Source organism: Geotrypetes seraphini, chromosome 8 (assembly GCF_902459505.1).
Source record: "Geotrypetes seraphini chromosome 8, aGeoSer1.1, whole genome shotgun sequence".
In the NCBI taxonomy this organism is placed as follows: Eukaryota; Metazoa; Chordata; class Amphibia; order Gymnophiona; family Dermophiidae; genus Geotrypetes; species Geotrypetes seraphini.
This window is the reverse complement of record NC_047091.1, coordinates 105,922,383-105,939,065: the sequence shown is the minus strand read 5'-3', so window position 1 is coordinate 105,939,065 and position 16,683 is coordinate 105,922,383. Positions and strand designations below refer to the sequence as shown.

General features: G+C 42.0%; 1 protein-coding gene across 20 annotated transcripts in view; it reads right to left on the bottom strand.

Annotated features, from left to right (window-relative positions):
* Positions 1-16,683, bottom strand: part of PTPRS (protein tyrosine phosphatase receptor type S) — a 532,810-nt gene that overhangs the window by 11,587 nt on the left and 504,540 nt on the right. For 12 of the 20 annotated variants that reach the window (XM_033953846.1, XM_033953853.1, XM_033953856.1 and 9 more), the window contains 5 exons: positions 12,684-12,859; positions 11,862-11,981; positions 10,094-10,248; positions 7,669-7,954; positions 6,491-6,669 (listed from right to left, as the gene is read on the bottom strand). In XM_033953846.1, coding sequence (XP_033809737.1) covers positions 6,491-6,669; positions 7,669-7,954; positions 10,094-10,248; positions 11,862-11,981; positions 12,684-12,859 — 916 coding nt within the window. Of the gene's footprint in view, positions 1-6,490; positions 6,670-7,668; positions 7,955-10,093; positions 10,252-11,861; positions 11,982-12,683; positions 12,860-16,683 lie in introns of all 20 variants that reach the window. The other 8 variants (XM_033953845.1, XM_033953844.1, XM_033953852.1 and 5 more) reach the window with 1 other exon arrangement.

The following is a 16,683-nucleotide window of genomic DNA, read 5'->3' as shown; positions in this document are numbered from 1 at the left end:
CCACAAATGAATTCAGAGAAGCCCAAACCATATCCACTGGAGGCACCAGAGAAGACTCAGCGCAATATGCTGCTTGACCCCGAATGGAATGAGCCGTTAGAAAATCCAGAACAAGCTTCTGCTGAAGAAGATAGGCAGAAGCGATAGTCTCTTAGATCCAAGCGCGCAATGGTAGCCTTGGAAGCGCCGTCCCCCTTATGAGGACAAAAAGATGATCCAACTTCCGGAACTCCTGGGTCCGCTGAACATAAGAGCGAAGGACCTGACAGACATCCAAGTTGCGCAACTGCCTCTGTTCCGAAGAGCCTTACCGCCTACCCAAGACTGGGAGGACCACGGACTGGTTGACATGAAAAGACGAGACCACCTTTGGCAGAAAGGAATGAACAGACCGTAGCGCCACCCGCTCCCTAGAAAACTCCAGGAAGGGAGGACTACAAGAGAGAGAGCCTCAGAAACGTGTCTCACAGAAGTAATGACCACCAGGAAAACTACCTTGAGAGTAAGGTCCTTCAATGAACAGGAACCCAGGGGCTCAAAGTGACGGTGCACTAGCACGGACAGGACCAGACTGAGATCCCAGGCCAGAACAGAAGGCCACACTGGAGGCCGAAGCAATTTAGCTGCCCTCAAAAAGCGAACCAGAAAAGAAGTTAAACGCTTACCCTGCAGCAAACTACGAAACACAGACAAAGCTGCAAGCTGAACCCGGAGAGCAGGACAGGCCAGGCCCCTATCCAGGCCATCCTGCAAGAACTCCAAGATGCGAGGCAAAGAGGCGTGAAAGGAAAACCAATCCATGAGCAGCACACCACTCTTCAAAAATATGCCAAACCCGCACATAAGCCTGCGCAGTAGAAAGCCTCCAGGACCCCAAGAGAGTGGAGATCACTTTATCTGAATAGGCTTTCTTACCTAGGCGTTTCCTCTCAAAAGCCAACCTTTAAGACAATAGGGACCTGGATCGAACACTGGAATAGGGCCCTGAGTCAGGTCTGGCGAGAGAGGCAGTGGAAGAGGATCTTCCACGACAAGACAAACCAGATCCACGTACCATGAGTACCTGGGTCAGTCTGGAGCAACCAGGATCATGCGGCCAGGGTGCCGAGCAATGCAAAGGACTCTGCCCACCATCGGACACGGAGAAAACATGTACAGGAGGCCCGCCATCGGTCAAGGCTGTACTAGAGCATCCAGCCCTAGACGCCGGCACCAGAAGCTGACAAGGATTCCCCTTCACAAGCACAGGCCAGCCGCATCAACCTCGCATCTGGATCACAATGAGCACTTTTTCCTTTTAAAAGTGCTCATTGTGCAATACGTGACCTAGCTTAGGGAAAAAGTGCTGGTTGGCAATAAAAAGCAATAGCAATGAACTGAAGGCACCCTTCAGACTGGCACTGCCTCAGGATATTTTTTTTTTTCTGTCAGAACAGACTCCACTTGCTCTCTAAACAATTGCTGGTATTGGTGGCAAGGCTTACAGCTGAGGCACCTCTAGAAATATTTTGGGGAGGTGAAAAAAATGGGGGTAGGGACTCAACTCTTAACCCATCGAGTGTGACACCCCTGAGGTTGGACAAACCCCAAAGGGTCCCTCAAGCTCAGTCTGGCACCAGAATAGGAATCTGTAACTAATTAAAGGCTGATAGCTCAGCTGCCCTTTATTTCTAAAGTAACTGAACGGGTCTACTTGATAGAATATGTAGAATCTTATAAGGCTAAATATACCAATGCCTCTAATTAAAACCTATAAGTTAATTCAAAACTTCATTTATAATATAATAAGTGAGTCACCTCCACCATGTCACTTCTGAAAACAGATCAAGACCACAGTAGTTAGGGAACCATCATTGCACATTACCATTCCCTCTCCTGCCTTCTTTGAATCTGAGACCAGCAGGTATTAATTATCTCTCCTAGTTTACATCAACCTCAATTGATAAATATTATTTGTTGGCAATAGACAGTTCAAGATATTTATAATGTGCACTTATCTTTCTTTTGATGTCTTCTTTCGGGGTTATTTCTAGGCTTCCCTATAATGGGTCTTGTATGCTGTGTCAGCGTCCCATACACAGATGCTTTAAACGGTGTCCAAATTAATAAATTTTAACGTGCTCTGTGTATAAATTATTTAAAATTTCCATGTGAATGTTCCACCACTTATAAACATCTTAAGGTTCGTTTACTGCCCTCCGTTTTTGGGTGAATCTTATAAGGCTCTACATCCTAACCATGCGATTTCTGTCTGTACCACAGCACAGAGACAGCTGTGTTTTGGTATGCTTCTCAAACTCCAGTCTGTTGAACTGTTCCTTTGCTATCTCTAGATTTGACTGCAGCCCTCAATATGGTAAATAACAAGCTGTTTTTTTTTTTTTTTTTAATCTCATCTAGCGGATGTAGGTATAGTGAGCCAAATGCTTCAGTCATTCTGTTCTTATCTTTCTGACAGGACATATCACATAATTTGGCAAAATGTATTTTCTGCTCCCTTTGAACTCCCTCATGGAGTCCCTCAGGGATACTTCCTCGTGCCTATGTTGTTCTATATATATCTATTTATATATATATATATATATATATAAGCAGTCCCCAGGTTAAGAATGAGTTGCGTTTTTAAAACTATTCTTAAGATGAATTAAGATGAATTTGTGTGTAACTCAGATCTTGTACAGTACACAATCTATAAAAACATTAAAGAAACGGTTCTCAAAATAAAGTACTGTAGTTTATATAAAAAGAAAAGATAGGAGGTTTATACTTACCGTATTTTCACGCATATAACGCGCGCGCTATACACGATTTTACAAACCGAGTATAACCATGCGCGTTATACAAATTTTTTTTTTCAGTGCGATCCGGCATCCCCCCTGCAAACCGGCATCCTCCCCCCTGCTCGCGTCACCCCCTCCCCCGCGATCCTACATCCCCCCCAGCACCACAAAGACATCGGTCGCTTACCCGATTGGGCACCGGCACCAGCACCAATGCACAGGACGTGCCAGTGCCAGTGCCCGAAGGTCCTCCCTCGTTGGGCTGGGCTGGGCGATGCGAGGGAGATCCTCCCTCTTCCCTGTGCCGGGCTGGACTGGGCTTTGAGCATTTGCGCATGCTCAAAGCCTTCTGGTCTCGCTCTCTCCGAGATTCTCAGATTCAGAATCTCGGAGAGAACGAGACCAGAAGGCTTTGAGCATGCGCAAATGCTCAAAGCCCAGTCCAGCCCGGCACAGGGAAGAGGGAGGATCTCCCTCGCACCGCCCAGCCCAGCCCAGCCCAGCCCAATGAAGGAGGATCTTCGGGCACTGGCACGTCCTGTGCATTGGTACTGGTGCCGGTGCCCAATCGGGTTAGCGACCGATGTCTTTGCGGTGCTGGGGGGATGTAGGATCGCAGGGGAGGGGGGGTGACACGAGCGGGGGGGAGGATGCTGGTTCGTAGGCCAGAAGAGGGAGTAAGCGGGAGTGGCGGGAGGAGGTTATAGCAGCATGCGCGGTATATGCGTGTGCGTGCTATATAAAATTTTTTTTACACAAATGGTTTGGACCCGCGCGCTATACACGTATGCGCGTTATATGCGTGAAAATATGATACTTTTGTTCTTCATCTATCCCATTGTTCCTTCTCCAACACCACATCCAACATTTCTCCCTTGCATCTCTCTTCCCCATGCATCTGTACCTCACTCCTCTCCCACCATCATGTCCAATATTTCTCTCTCCTTCCCTATGCCCAACAATTCTCCACTTTCTCCTTTTCTATTCCTTCTTCCACCTCAGCATCTCTTTCCCTCACTCCCTCCATTATGTGTCCCAAGTTCATGCTCCCTCATTCCTTTGTCCAAAGTCTGTGCTCCCTTCCTTCCGTGTTCCAATGCAACCCTGCTTCTCCCTTCTGTGCCAATGCACCCCCTCTTCCTCCCTTCCTGTCCCAAATCAGAGGGAGAAGCAGGACCATGGTTCATAAATACGAGTCTGACGTAAGTCGGATGTTCTTAATCTGGGGACTGCCTGTAAATTTATTTTTTTGGTTTTGTCTTTTCTTTGCTTTCCTATTTTAAATGGCATTCTTTTCATTTCTTCTTTTATATATTTTGTACACTGTGCTGTTGATAAAAAAAAAAAAAAAACACAACTCTGAGTGGAGGCCTAGCTCAAAACAAATAAATTGTCATTTAATGTACAAAAGGTACTTCTTCAAGTATTCTGTAGGGGCGAGCATTGTCCCATATCACCAACTTTTAATTTAGGGACAGTTAATTATTCTTCAGGCTAGTGACATCATCATGGTTCTAGGAGTCATATTGGTCTCTAACTTCTCCTTTAAAACATATGTATCATCCATTGTTAAGACTTGCTTCTTTCACTTAAAACGAATAAGATCATTCCAGCACTTGTTTGATCAGACCACATTACATATCATCATTCATGCGTTTGTTATCACACTATAGATTATTGTAATGCTATCCTGAAGGGTGTAGTCAAAGATAAATCAAGCAGCTACAATAATTACAAAATATTGCTATAAATTGTTTTTCAGCCTCAAAAGTTTTGACCATGTAACTCCTTTGCTGCAAAAAGAACACTGGTTTCCAGTGGAACATCATATTATGTGCAAGATTTTGAGGTTGATCATTAAACTCCTACAATTGGGTTCCCCTTCATTTTTGACTTCATACCTTTTGCCCTAGACTCCAAAGGCCTTGCGCTCTAGTCAGGAATAACTGACTATTCCCTCAGTCTGGGATGTATCTTTAGGTATCTTCCGGAAACTGATGTTAAGCGTTGCTGGGCCTATACTGTGGAATGCCCTTCATTTATCATTAAGCACAGAAGGCTCTTTCCCTGAAGGTCCACCTATTTTGTTTAGCTTTTAATTCAAGTGGCCACTAAAAAGTTCTCAGCCTAGCCAAGAAGAGAATGATATGGAGCCATGAAACTTACAAACTATTTTACACTTCTCTTGACATTTTTCATTTCAATGATATGAAATGAAACAAAAAATGCTAAGAAAAGTATGGAATAACTTGTACGTTTCATGGCTCCACATCATTCTCTTCTTGGTTGGGCTGAGAACTTTTCATCGCCCATCGCATATGAATTAGGCTGACTTAAAGAGGCAGACTGCTTTGGACTTTAGGGTCTAGTGCAGGGGGTGTCCAACCTGCGGCCCCGTGAAGTATTTGGTGTGGCCCGGTCGTGGGCGATGCAATTTTCCTCTGCTGCCCCCGGGTGTTTACTGTCTTGCTGGCTCCCTCCTCTGTCTTGCTGCAGCGTTTGTGTGGCCCCAGAACCATTTTTTTGGGCCAATGCGGCCCAGGGCAGTCAAAAGGTTGGACACCCCTGGTCTAGTGGAACACAACAAGTTATCTGTTATTTATGACCAGACTAATTCTTTTCATTCAATTGCTTATTTTTGAAATGTAAATTGCTTTGATGGTTTGACCTTGGGCAATTAGTTAAATAAACATAATCTTGAATCAAAACCTGAATGTTTCAGTCACAGTAAGGAAAACCAAATACTGTCTTGCAAAGTAAGAACCTCATCCTGCTTCTTGAGCATAATGGTAGTATTATGGTACAGGTATGCTTTGCTGTATCAGGAGGACCTGGACAACTGGCCATCACTGACAGCCTAACAATTCTGTTTTATAGTAAACTACGTGACCTCATTTCACATACCTGACTCTATCCATACCTCTGTCCTTATTGGTCATTATAACCAGTGGTGTAGTAAGAAGGGGGGGAGGGGCAGACCGTCCTGGGTGCTGTCTTGGTAGAGGCAAGCACCTCTCTGCCTCCCCATGCCACATTCACATCTTTCATTCCCTGCCCCCCCATACCTCTTTAAATCTTCGCCAGCGTGAGCAACTACTCTGGTCTGCTGCTTGTGCCAGCCTGGCTTCTCCTGAAATCACTTCTGGATCAGGGGGCCAGGAAGTGATATCAAAGGGAAAGTCAATGCTGGCGCGAGCAGCAAGCTGGAGAAACTGCTCGCACTGAAGATTTAAAGAGGTATGGGGTGGGAAGGGAAGGTGTGAGTGCGGAAGGAGTGGGGGGGGAGTAGGTGGAGAGGAGGGAGCTACTGCCCCTCGCTACACCACTGATTACAAGGCAGTTTACAAAAGAATATCTGTGGCTGAATACTTAACCACAGGAAAATCCCTTTGGAAATTTCCTCACCCCTGCAGGATGGGGTTTAGGACAGGTCCAAGGAAATATATACAAAGAATTTCATTTTAAATTCCTCCTATTTACCTTGCTTTACTCCATGTACTTTGTATCTGCAGGTACACAGAGTAAAGAGGCCCTGCATCATCATCCATCATGGGATTTTAAAAGGGAATTTTTTATGGAGTGTTTTCTTGTGAAGCACTGTTTCTTAGCTGCAAGGTTTATAAGTACTGCAGCTACTTTGAATGGATTGAGGAGCTAATTTTCATTCTTGGTTTAGTGTTGATTTCAGTGTCAGGTGAGCTGTTCTGTACCTGTATCCATCAATAAAGCTGGAATTGATATAATCTGACCCCTCCACTCCTCTGATTGGCTGAAGGCAAACCCGTGTGGTCTCATATGGCATGATATTAACAAGGCGATTCTTGAATTTGTTGCACGGAAGATTGGCGCTGATAAATCTTGAAGTGTGAGCTTTGGAGTTGGCAAGTCGCTGTAAGAAATAATGTGCTGATATTATCATCTTGGTGTGTTAAAATGATAAAACTTTTAATGTCTCTGGTCTATGCAGCAAAAAGGTTTCTAAAACCTGTATTAGAAACTTTACATTTTAATAGCCACTTTCAATTGGTTGCAAAGGTTGCAAATACCCAAACCAAAATGATTTAGCAGTTTACAACACAAACTCCATTGTGCATACAGTGCAATTCAAATTTTATAAAATATATTTAAACTGTGGCAGAAATTTGGTTTGCACCATACTAAATGCTGAGCTGAATTTCTAAAAATATGAGGATAGACTGCTCTTCTAATCAACATCAACTTTGCATTGCATTAATACATATTCTCAAACATCAGTTTGAAAACCTCTTTACCAACCAATATACAGATGCGTCTACATGAATTTAGATACACATTATTGCTCTTTTTCCTGCTGTGCCATTGGGATTGCTTTATGGTACAAGATGGTTCTTCATCCCTCTGCTAGGTGAGCTGAAAATTGCAGATTTCAGCCCCCTCATCACTCAGAGCTGCAAATTTGTAATAAAATGTTAAAATTAAGACATAAAGGAAAGATGCAAGGAAAGACATTCAATCAGGAATTTAGAAAGTGGAGGGAGCCTTTTCAGAAAAGAGGTAGCAGGTGGGGAACAAATGCATTAGCCTTGCACTATGATATATAATTGCTTTTTTAATCCAAAAACATATAAACCAATTCTTTTTTTTCCCAAAAGAGCCAATCAACACTTTTGTCAGGACAAACAAGCCCTGCTAACCTCTACCCCTCAATATACCGCTTGCCTGAGGACTGGGAACAATGATCCAGATAACTCCCAGGTTCCTGAATGCTTGCATGAAAAGCTCTCTAGCTTCAGAAACAGTATTTAAGATGGGTATGAGACTACAGCTACAATGTATTAGTCATTCCACATAGATGGCTGCAAAAATCAATTTAAAAACACATTAATTCTTCCTCTTCCCAGCACTGTACCTTGAATTCCAGCTCCATTCCTGTGACGTGTTCTCCCACCTCAATCTGAGCCAGTTTCTGAATGTAGGTGTACAAGTTTCTGGCTGGGACTTCAGTGTTACCACAGGCCACAGCCTCTAACAAGGCATCATGGATGAAGCTGTACTGATCTTCAGTCTGGACCATGTAATTCCGCTGTGATCTCATTAGCGTAACGTGTCCATAGATGTCCACTGTCTTCTCATGCTTTATCCTCTCCAACATCGCATCAATTACAATAAAGCAACCCGTCCGTCCCACCCCTGCACTGGAAAGAGAGATCAAAAGTTAGAAGGATACAGCATCGCCATACTCTCCCTTTCCAGGACCAGGACATGTGTCTTGAACTATAGATGAAAAGATATGAGCTAAATTCAAATCCCTTTATTTTTTAAGTCTCTTACAATATTGTCTGCATAACTTATTCATCCTGTAGTATGTGTTTACTTTTAATTGATTAGACATATAAAAAGAATGGTTACCACCAGTGTCTTCTAAAGAGGTTGAAATGGACTCCAAACTGTCATGGCCAGGGGATGGGGAAGCCAATGCTCTACAACAGTATGGATAAGAGTTCAGAGTGGTGATGGAATGATTATGAAAATTTCCAGTCCTATTCTTTTGGGATCTTGCCAGGTACTTGTGCCTAGGTTAGCCACTCTTGGAAACAGGATATCAGGCTTGATGGACTTTCGATTTGTCCTAGTATGGCAACTCTTATGTTCTTAGGTAGTTCTTTTCTCCTATTTTCTTCCAGCTCAACTGAACCAATGCTAGGATCGTGATGCTCATTTACTTCTACCTAGGGATATTTCTTCTAATTAAATAGGCCCAATTCTCCAACTGTTCCTAGTCTGGTCGGTGCAGTAAACAATCCTGAGATGAGGAGACACACAGCAGAACTCCTAAACCTTGTATCATGAATTCTAAATCTAGCCACTAGGTTTCACTCGTAGCAATGTCCATGCCTCCCCTCTGCTTCTCACTGGACTGTTAATGCTGATTCTGCAACATTCCCAGCCAACCCTGGAGATCTTTTGCATAGAAGCACATTAATTGCCATGGAGTCAGCTATATGAGATAGTAGTTGTTCATCCTTCCACTTAATTCTGAAAGCTGTCCTCAGTTAGAAAACCTCTTCCAATGGACCATATAGACACCTCCTTATAGGGTTGCCAGATTTCCTCTTTAAAACAGAGGACACCTAGTCCTGCCCTGTCCATCCTCCAACTCTGCCCTATTCTACCCTAGCCCTGTTTCCACATGAACCTCCCCTAGTTCAAGGCTGCGTCTGAAGGGTCCCTGTGCATGCGTTAATGAGATGACATCATGTGCATGTGAGTGCATGCACAGAGGTTCTCCAGACACAACCCTGAGCTAGAGGACTAACCTGGACAAACTGCTGGGTTTTGGAAATCCCTCCAGGTAACTGGCCCATCTGTTAAAAAAAGAACATGTCTGGGTTTTCCCGAATGTCTGTTACCCAGTAGCGTAGTAATGGTAGGAGGTGCCCAGGAGGTGGTGCCCCCCCTGTGCCCTCCTCTCCACATCCCCCTGCTTCCTGCCCCCCATTTCACACTTGCGCTCTCCCTACCCCCCTGTACCTCTTAATCTTTGCCACTTTGAGTGGTTTCTTTAAGTACGCTCCTTGTGCCAGTGTTGGATTTCCTTCTGACATCACTTCCTGGCCCATGACCCAGAAGTGATTCAGAGGGGAACTAGGCTGGCGCGAGCAACAGGCAAAAGTTGCTTGCGCTAGCAAATATTAATATGGAGTTACAGTGTGTGTGTGTGGGGGGGGGGGGAGGGATGGTGTGAGGGTGGCGTGGTGTGGTAGTTTGAGACGGAGAGGTGCCAGTGCCCCCACTGACCTGGCACCCGAGGCGGACCACACTCCCCTTACTATGCTACTGCTGGTAACCCTAGTTTCTTGATTCAACCATATTAAAGTAAAACTACTGTAAATGAATGCGTTGAGTAAGAAACAGCAGCCAGTCTTTGCTTTCATAAAGCTTTGTTGATTTGCAATTCAAACACCTCTGCTTTCATCCTCTAGGTGACACTTGAGTCAAAACACATGGATCAGTGGAGGCAGATATGTAAAAGAATTAGCTCTAACCAAGCGGATAATCTTAAATTCACCATTTAAGGTCTGATGCACAAAAATGTATCTTCTATTCTGTTTCTGAAGGCTCAATCATTTCTTGTTTTCCCAATATGCAGCTCTTGTTTAAATTATATATACAGATGTTTGTACTTGTTTGACATGTGAATCAAGGATTTTAACCAGTTTACTAAATGGGAGTTCTTTGTTCCCCTAGCAGCACACAATGCTCATACAGAGCCTCAGAGAGGGCTTCTTTCACATGTCCTCTGTGGAGTGACCCCATGATTGCTAGTGCAGTACCTGCAGTGTACTACAATTGGACCAGCATCAGGAGGATTGCATGTTTTTACTCTTCTCAGAAATGCCAGGAAAGGGGTAGGGTACTCGGGGACACCGTGATCTGGCCAAGCCGTGAACTGAAATTGTCGAACTTCCCTTTTCTCACTGGAGCCATTCTGCTGAAAGACAAGAAGAAAAGCATACTTGTATTATGCTACTACAAATAATTTGTATATAAACAGGAAGCATGTCCTGAAGATGACAGGCAGAAGAGATAGAGAGCACAGTGAACACAAGACTAGGGAGTATGGCACCCATGGGGCTTCAAGTGCGTAAGTTGTAAGAAACAATGAAGTTGTCACTGTGAGATGACAGTGTATAAAGACAGGATGACGAAAGGAGGACTGAAATACTTGGGGGAGAAGCAGGGGTTGCAATCATGCCTTTCAAAGATTTATTTTAATCTTTATTGATTTTTAAACTTTGATAGTGTAATACAAATGAAAAATCTTACAAACTGCATGAAAACACACTATTAATTATACAAATATTACATTAAACAATCATTTTCTCCCCTTATCTTGATTATTAAAATAATAATACATATGATATGGTTTCAATATTATAATGAACTTCAATACTAGTATTTGGTTATGGGTCTGAGCACTATACATTTATAATTTGATATAAGTTTGAATAGTATTAGAGCTGTGAGCATTGAAGTTCATCATCATTAATCCTCACAGATTATCATATAAATCTCCCTAGTAGAGTATTACGAGTAGTTCAATATTATAATGAAATAATTTAACTCCTTAAAATACATTCCCCCCCACCCCTCCACCCTCCCTGGATGTGCAAGAACTCTAATGGAAATAGAAAGAAGAAACATAACCCTAATTATAATGCACTACAATTAGTCAAGGGACTCCATACATCATTAAAGGACTTATTATTCCCCCAACGCTCCGCCATCATCCTTTCATACTTATACGTAGTACACATAGTTACCCACCAAAAAGTAAAATTAATCCTATCATGGTTTTTCCAATTATGAGTAATCAGATGAACCCCTATTCCTGTCAATATCATGAAAAGGCGACTTTTATATTTATCTAAAGTAGGTTTAACATGAAGTAGTGTACCACATATTATCACCTCATATGACAATGGGATAGATGATTCAAGAATTAGATTAATTTGTCCCCAAATTGACTGGACTGCAGATAAGTACAAGATGCAGGCGTTGTTTATTAGTAAATGCAGTAACATATACAACCTTATAGCCAACCAAGGGACCCGACACCGTCCGTGTTTCAATCACACTTAGAGACACCGGATATTATTTGTACATTTTCACTTTATTTCTCTTTAATATGTTCTTGTATGACATTATCACCTTTGTCATATTACCATTTGCTTGCTTCACCTTTTTATGTTCACACATTATCTTAAGTATTTATGCTTAAATTCATTAGGACCCCTGAGGAAGGCGTGTTATCCGAAACACGGACCATGTCGGGTCCCTTGGTTGACTATAAGGTTGTATATGTTACTGCATTTACTAATAAGCAACGCCTGCATCTTGTACATAATCTGCAGTCTGTTCGTTGTTTTCTGGTTGCTGTTGTTTACTGCAGACTACGTTGCATTTTCTTTCTCCCTTTTGTGCATCCCCAAATTGACTTCCAGAAACCAAATTTCAATGGACAAAAATATAACAGATGATCCAAAGTCCCTATATTAATATGACAATGCCATGCCTTTCAAAGTTAATGAGAAATATCACCTTGTGAAGTGAAAATGTTCGCACACAGAATGTGGCCAGTTCAATAGTGTCCAACAGAGTGACCTGAATCATCCCATAGGTATCTGTACCACGGCTGGGCCAGTACTGGTCACACTTGATCTGTAAAAGAACAGCTAGCAGTGAGCAATGTTCATAAATCCCAACACCACAAGTTACTGTTTTGTTTCTTCTTGCTGTACAGTATTGCCCGCTTAAAATAGATGGTATTCTGCGGGGAAAAAATAGGAAAATCGCAAAGCATTTATTCACAGTTGTAAAACTATCTGTTTTGGGATAAAGCTGATTGTACATGTTCCTCTCAAGTTTTGCACTGGTTTTCAAAGCAAAAATAGTACATATTTTTGCTTTTGAAACTTGCAGTTTGAAACATGCACTCATATTCCCCAGATTTATTGTGGGTAGTATTTTGCTGGAAAATTGTATGCATTGATTTGGAAATGCAGCCTGTATACAAACACACACTTAGGAAGGCCTCCTCTTCATGCGGTTTTCACAGTGCTTGGGGTTTTAGCCAAACTGAAATCAGACAACCCATTTACCCATTTTAAGCTGCAGAGAAATTGATCTCAAAGTACATAACACTTGGGATTCTGATACCCTTCTACATCTTCTAATAGATTTCTCTCTCATGGGTGCTGGGCCTTGAGAGTGTCCTCCCTACAAATTAAAATTTCTTTCCCGCAGATCTCAACCCATGATTAGGATTGTTATAAATGTATGATCTGTGGGAAAACATTATTTGGAAATATATTTCACCTTCTTTCCAGCAGTGACCTCCCCTCCCCCACTAAGCTCTCTTACTCGTGACTTCTCCTCCAGTTTTGTCATCATGACGATGGTAGCTGAACGCTGTTCCCACACCATTCTCCAGAAGTCACCAAAAGTCTCTGGCAGCGCGCCCTGTGTAGCAATGTACGCATTCTGTTTCCGGTAGCCGTCAATGTAGTTTGCATTGATGTAATCACTGCCAACAATCCCTGGGAAAAGAAAAGTAAATATGTCTTAAATAATAAAAGAGTAAAAATTTAAGATCTTGGTAAGCAATTTATAAGTCATTGAATGGAGACATACCTAAATGTATGACAGCTAAGTTGCAGACATCTCATTATCGGGAAGTGTGTGGACCTGGTTTCAAGGCTTCTTAACTAAACGATCATATCAAGTGGTCAACGATGGGAATTACTCGGAAGTCCCTCAAGGCTCTCCACTATCTCCCACCTTGTTCAACATATATATCTCCTCCCTAGGTCACCTACTGCAAAAGTTAAACCTAATATATTACATTTACGAAGATGACATCTCTATATTAATTCCAATAACAAATGTGACGAATGCCACATCCAAACACATTTCCTTCATTATGACGGAAATTGAACAAAGGACTACAAACTATAAGTTGAAATTAAACTCAGAAAAAAACAAAAATTTTCCTGGCTAGCCCAAAGGAAAAAATCACCACAACAGCAATACAAATAAACGGCCACAACCACCCAATATTAAAAACTATAAGAATACTAGGAGTCACTCTAGATACCCAACTAACTATGACCGATCACACAAACTCGGTGACAAAAAAATGCTTCTCCACTCTTTGGAAACTGAAAACCATAAAAAATATTTCGACCCTCTATCCTTCAGATTATTGGTACAGTCGCTGATTCTATCCACCCTGGACTATTGTAACATCATCTACTTGGGGATACCTAAAAAAACTGCGAATAGTTCAAAACACGGCCGTCCGCTTAATATTCGGACTAAAGAAAAGTGATCACATTAGTCCCTTCTACAAATGGCTGCACTGGTTACCAATCGAAGAAAGAATTCTATTCAAGTTCTCCTGCTTTTGCTATAAATTAATCTGGGGAATGGCCCCCAACTACCTTCTACCTCACTTCGAATTCTACTCCCCCATTAGATCTACCAGAAACCACAACCTGTTTGCATACCCGAAAATCGCTGCTGCAGATATCGAACCTTCCTGGACAGAACTTTCAAGTTTCAAGCTGGTAGACAGCAATCATGGCTAGGCTATTTCAGCGATATCGCTAGGCTGACCTACAGCATCTTCCGGAAAGAATTAAAGACCACTTTGTTTAAGAAATTCTTGCCCTAGCCAGACACTCTCCCGCGAACATAACTTCCACACCTTACCCTGAATTTCTTCCTCACACTAGGTATCCACATTCCCTGTCTGCTAAAATTCCCTCTTCATAATTGTATCCTGATACTCGCTGGTGTCCGACTATTTTCAATGTAAAATGTAAAATAGTTAATTTCTTATAATTCAACCTATGTATAATTTTCCTTTTAACCACCTTGCATTCATCTACTGTAATTCGCTGATTGTACAGCTCTTCTTCTTTGTGAACCGCCTAGAAGTCGCAAGATTATGGTGGTATAGAAAAATAAAGTTATTATTATTATTATTTAAGGGTGCTAAGATCTATAGGCCAGAAACCCCCTGTATGCTGCATCTACTCGCTCTGCGGGTGTAATGTTTTTTTTTCATGAACTGATTTTATGGGATGCTTTGCTGAATGAACTACGTACTGTAAATAGTTTATTGTATTTTAGGAAAAAAGACATATTTGTTTCAGCAAGTTTTTATATCATCACAACAAAGCTAATTTGGATGGAAAATTAAGTACATTAATGGTTAAAAGATGAAAGTAAAACCACAGTGGCAATTTGTTTTTGATGTCGTGGAGGGGCATAATCAAAAGAAATGTCTAAGTCCGTTTTGGGCCTAAGTTGCAAATTGCCCAAAGTCGGACATGGGAAAAGGTTCATTTTCGAAAAAATATGTCCAATATATATATTTTTTTCAAAAATCGTCTAACTGTACGTCCAGCTGTCTGATTGTCCAGGCCGCTAAGTCATCCATCTTTATACCCCATTTTCGTCCCATAATTTGTTCAACTCAAAAACGCCTAGAAAAAGACCTGGGCGGGGTCAGCAAAGTGATGGACTGGATACCCAAACACTGCACCAAAGTAGTGGGGTACCTTACAGGGCACTGCTGTGAATTTCACAAAAAGGGTGCCACATACACATCTCACCACAACAACCTTATAGGTCATGGTGAGCCCCCCAAAACACCCCCCCCCAGAACCGACTTGACCCCACTGTCTACCACCCCACTAGTCCTTATGGCTGCAGGTGCTACTTATATGTCAGTACAAAAGGGTTTTGGGGGGGTGCACATTTCACCATGAATGCAGTGATTAGAGTGGCTTATAGGCCTGGGTCCATCTCTCCATGGTTCACTAACTTACCCCCAAGACCACTTAAGTCACCTCTGTGCAGCTCTACTAAGCTTTCCTATGCCAGGCTACCAGGTGCTGATGTTCTGGAGGCAGATATGTAAAGTTGTTATTATGATTTTTACGGGGGGAGAGGGGGGGTCCAGTGATCACTGGGGGGGGGGGGGTCCAGTGATCACTGGGGAAGTGTGTAGTGATCTGTACTTTGTGTCTGCAGTGCTTATCTGGTCACTTTGGATATCTTCTGTGAACTTAGACTTGGTTTTAGATGGCCTAAGTCACAATGTTCAAGTTCCGTCTAGGCTGTTGTAAAACTTTCAGTTATACATGCAGTACGACTAAGTTTAGGACAGCCCACGTCCCACCCGTGACACTCCTCCTGAAATGCACCTTTTAGCTCTGGGCGTACTTCAGCACTAAGCACTAAGTCGTTTTTAGATATGTCTAAAACCCAGTTTGATTATCGGCACTTGGACGACTTGTGCTACTGATCATCCAAGTGCCGATTTAGTCCGGTTTTTAGACGTATAATTTGTATTTGACGTATAATTAGTTTTCGATGACTTCTTACATATTATGTTCTACTATAAGTGCATTTTTTATTATGTATCGTCTATTGCACCATACATGGATGCTCTGATATGTGGATTATAAATATCTTAAATAAACAATTAAAAACAAAGCAATGATGTAGTTTAAAGACCAAAACTGAATAAGATTAAGAAAAAAAATTGTCAGTTTGCAAAATTTGCCCCCCCCCCCTTTTATAAAACCGTAGCATCGGTCACAGCAGTAACAGCTCTGACACTCACAGAAATTCTATGAGCGTTGCAGCAGTTACTGCCGTGGCCAGCGCTAAAAACCATGTACGGTTTTGTAAAAGGGGGGGTTTACTTCAACACCTAAAATCTAAACATAATTGCACACAGGTTTTCCTAACAGCACCATTCTATTTCCTGCTTGAGGGTGCTACTGATAACCTCTATCCTAAAAATAGGTGATTTCTGATACCCAGAATAATAGTTCTTTTAAAAAAAAAAAAAGTTCTTCTTTCTGACCATAAGAGGAAAAAAAAATAGCTCTCTAATAGACTGGGGCAAGTGGACAGGATAAAGGAACTCCCTAAATTAAATCTGCTCCATACTGTGGCTTTGGTCTCCATAGGCCCAAGAGTAATTTTAATTAAAAAAGGTTTTTTTAAACTGAGATCCAAGATCAACTGCTTACAGGAAGACAATGGGACCAAAAAAAAAATGCTATCAGTAAACATGAGCCTACTGAGCCCCATGAATGTGGAGCCTGGGTCTGAGTTTTGAGAATGTCCCTGGTCCACACCTATAAACTATTTCCCCCTCCTTTATTCCTAAACAGAATATTCCATACAGAAATATGAACAACATTCTCAATACAATAGGTTCCTTTCCATACAACAATACATTAGCAGATGTATTGTATAGAATATTGTGTACAGTGCTGGAGACTGCACTTTCAAAAAGATATAAACAGGATGGAGTCAGTCCAGAGGAAAGCTACTAAAA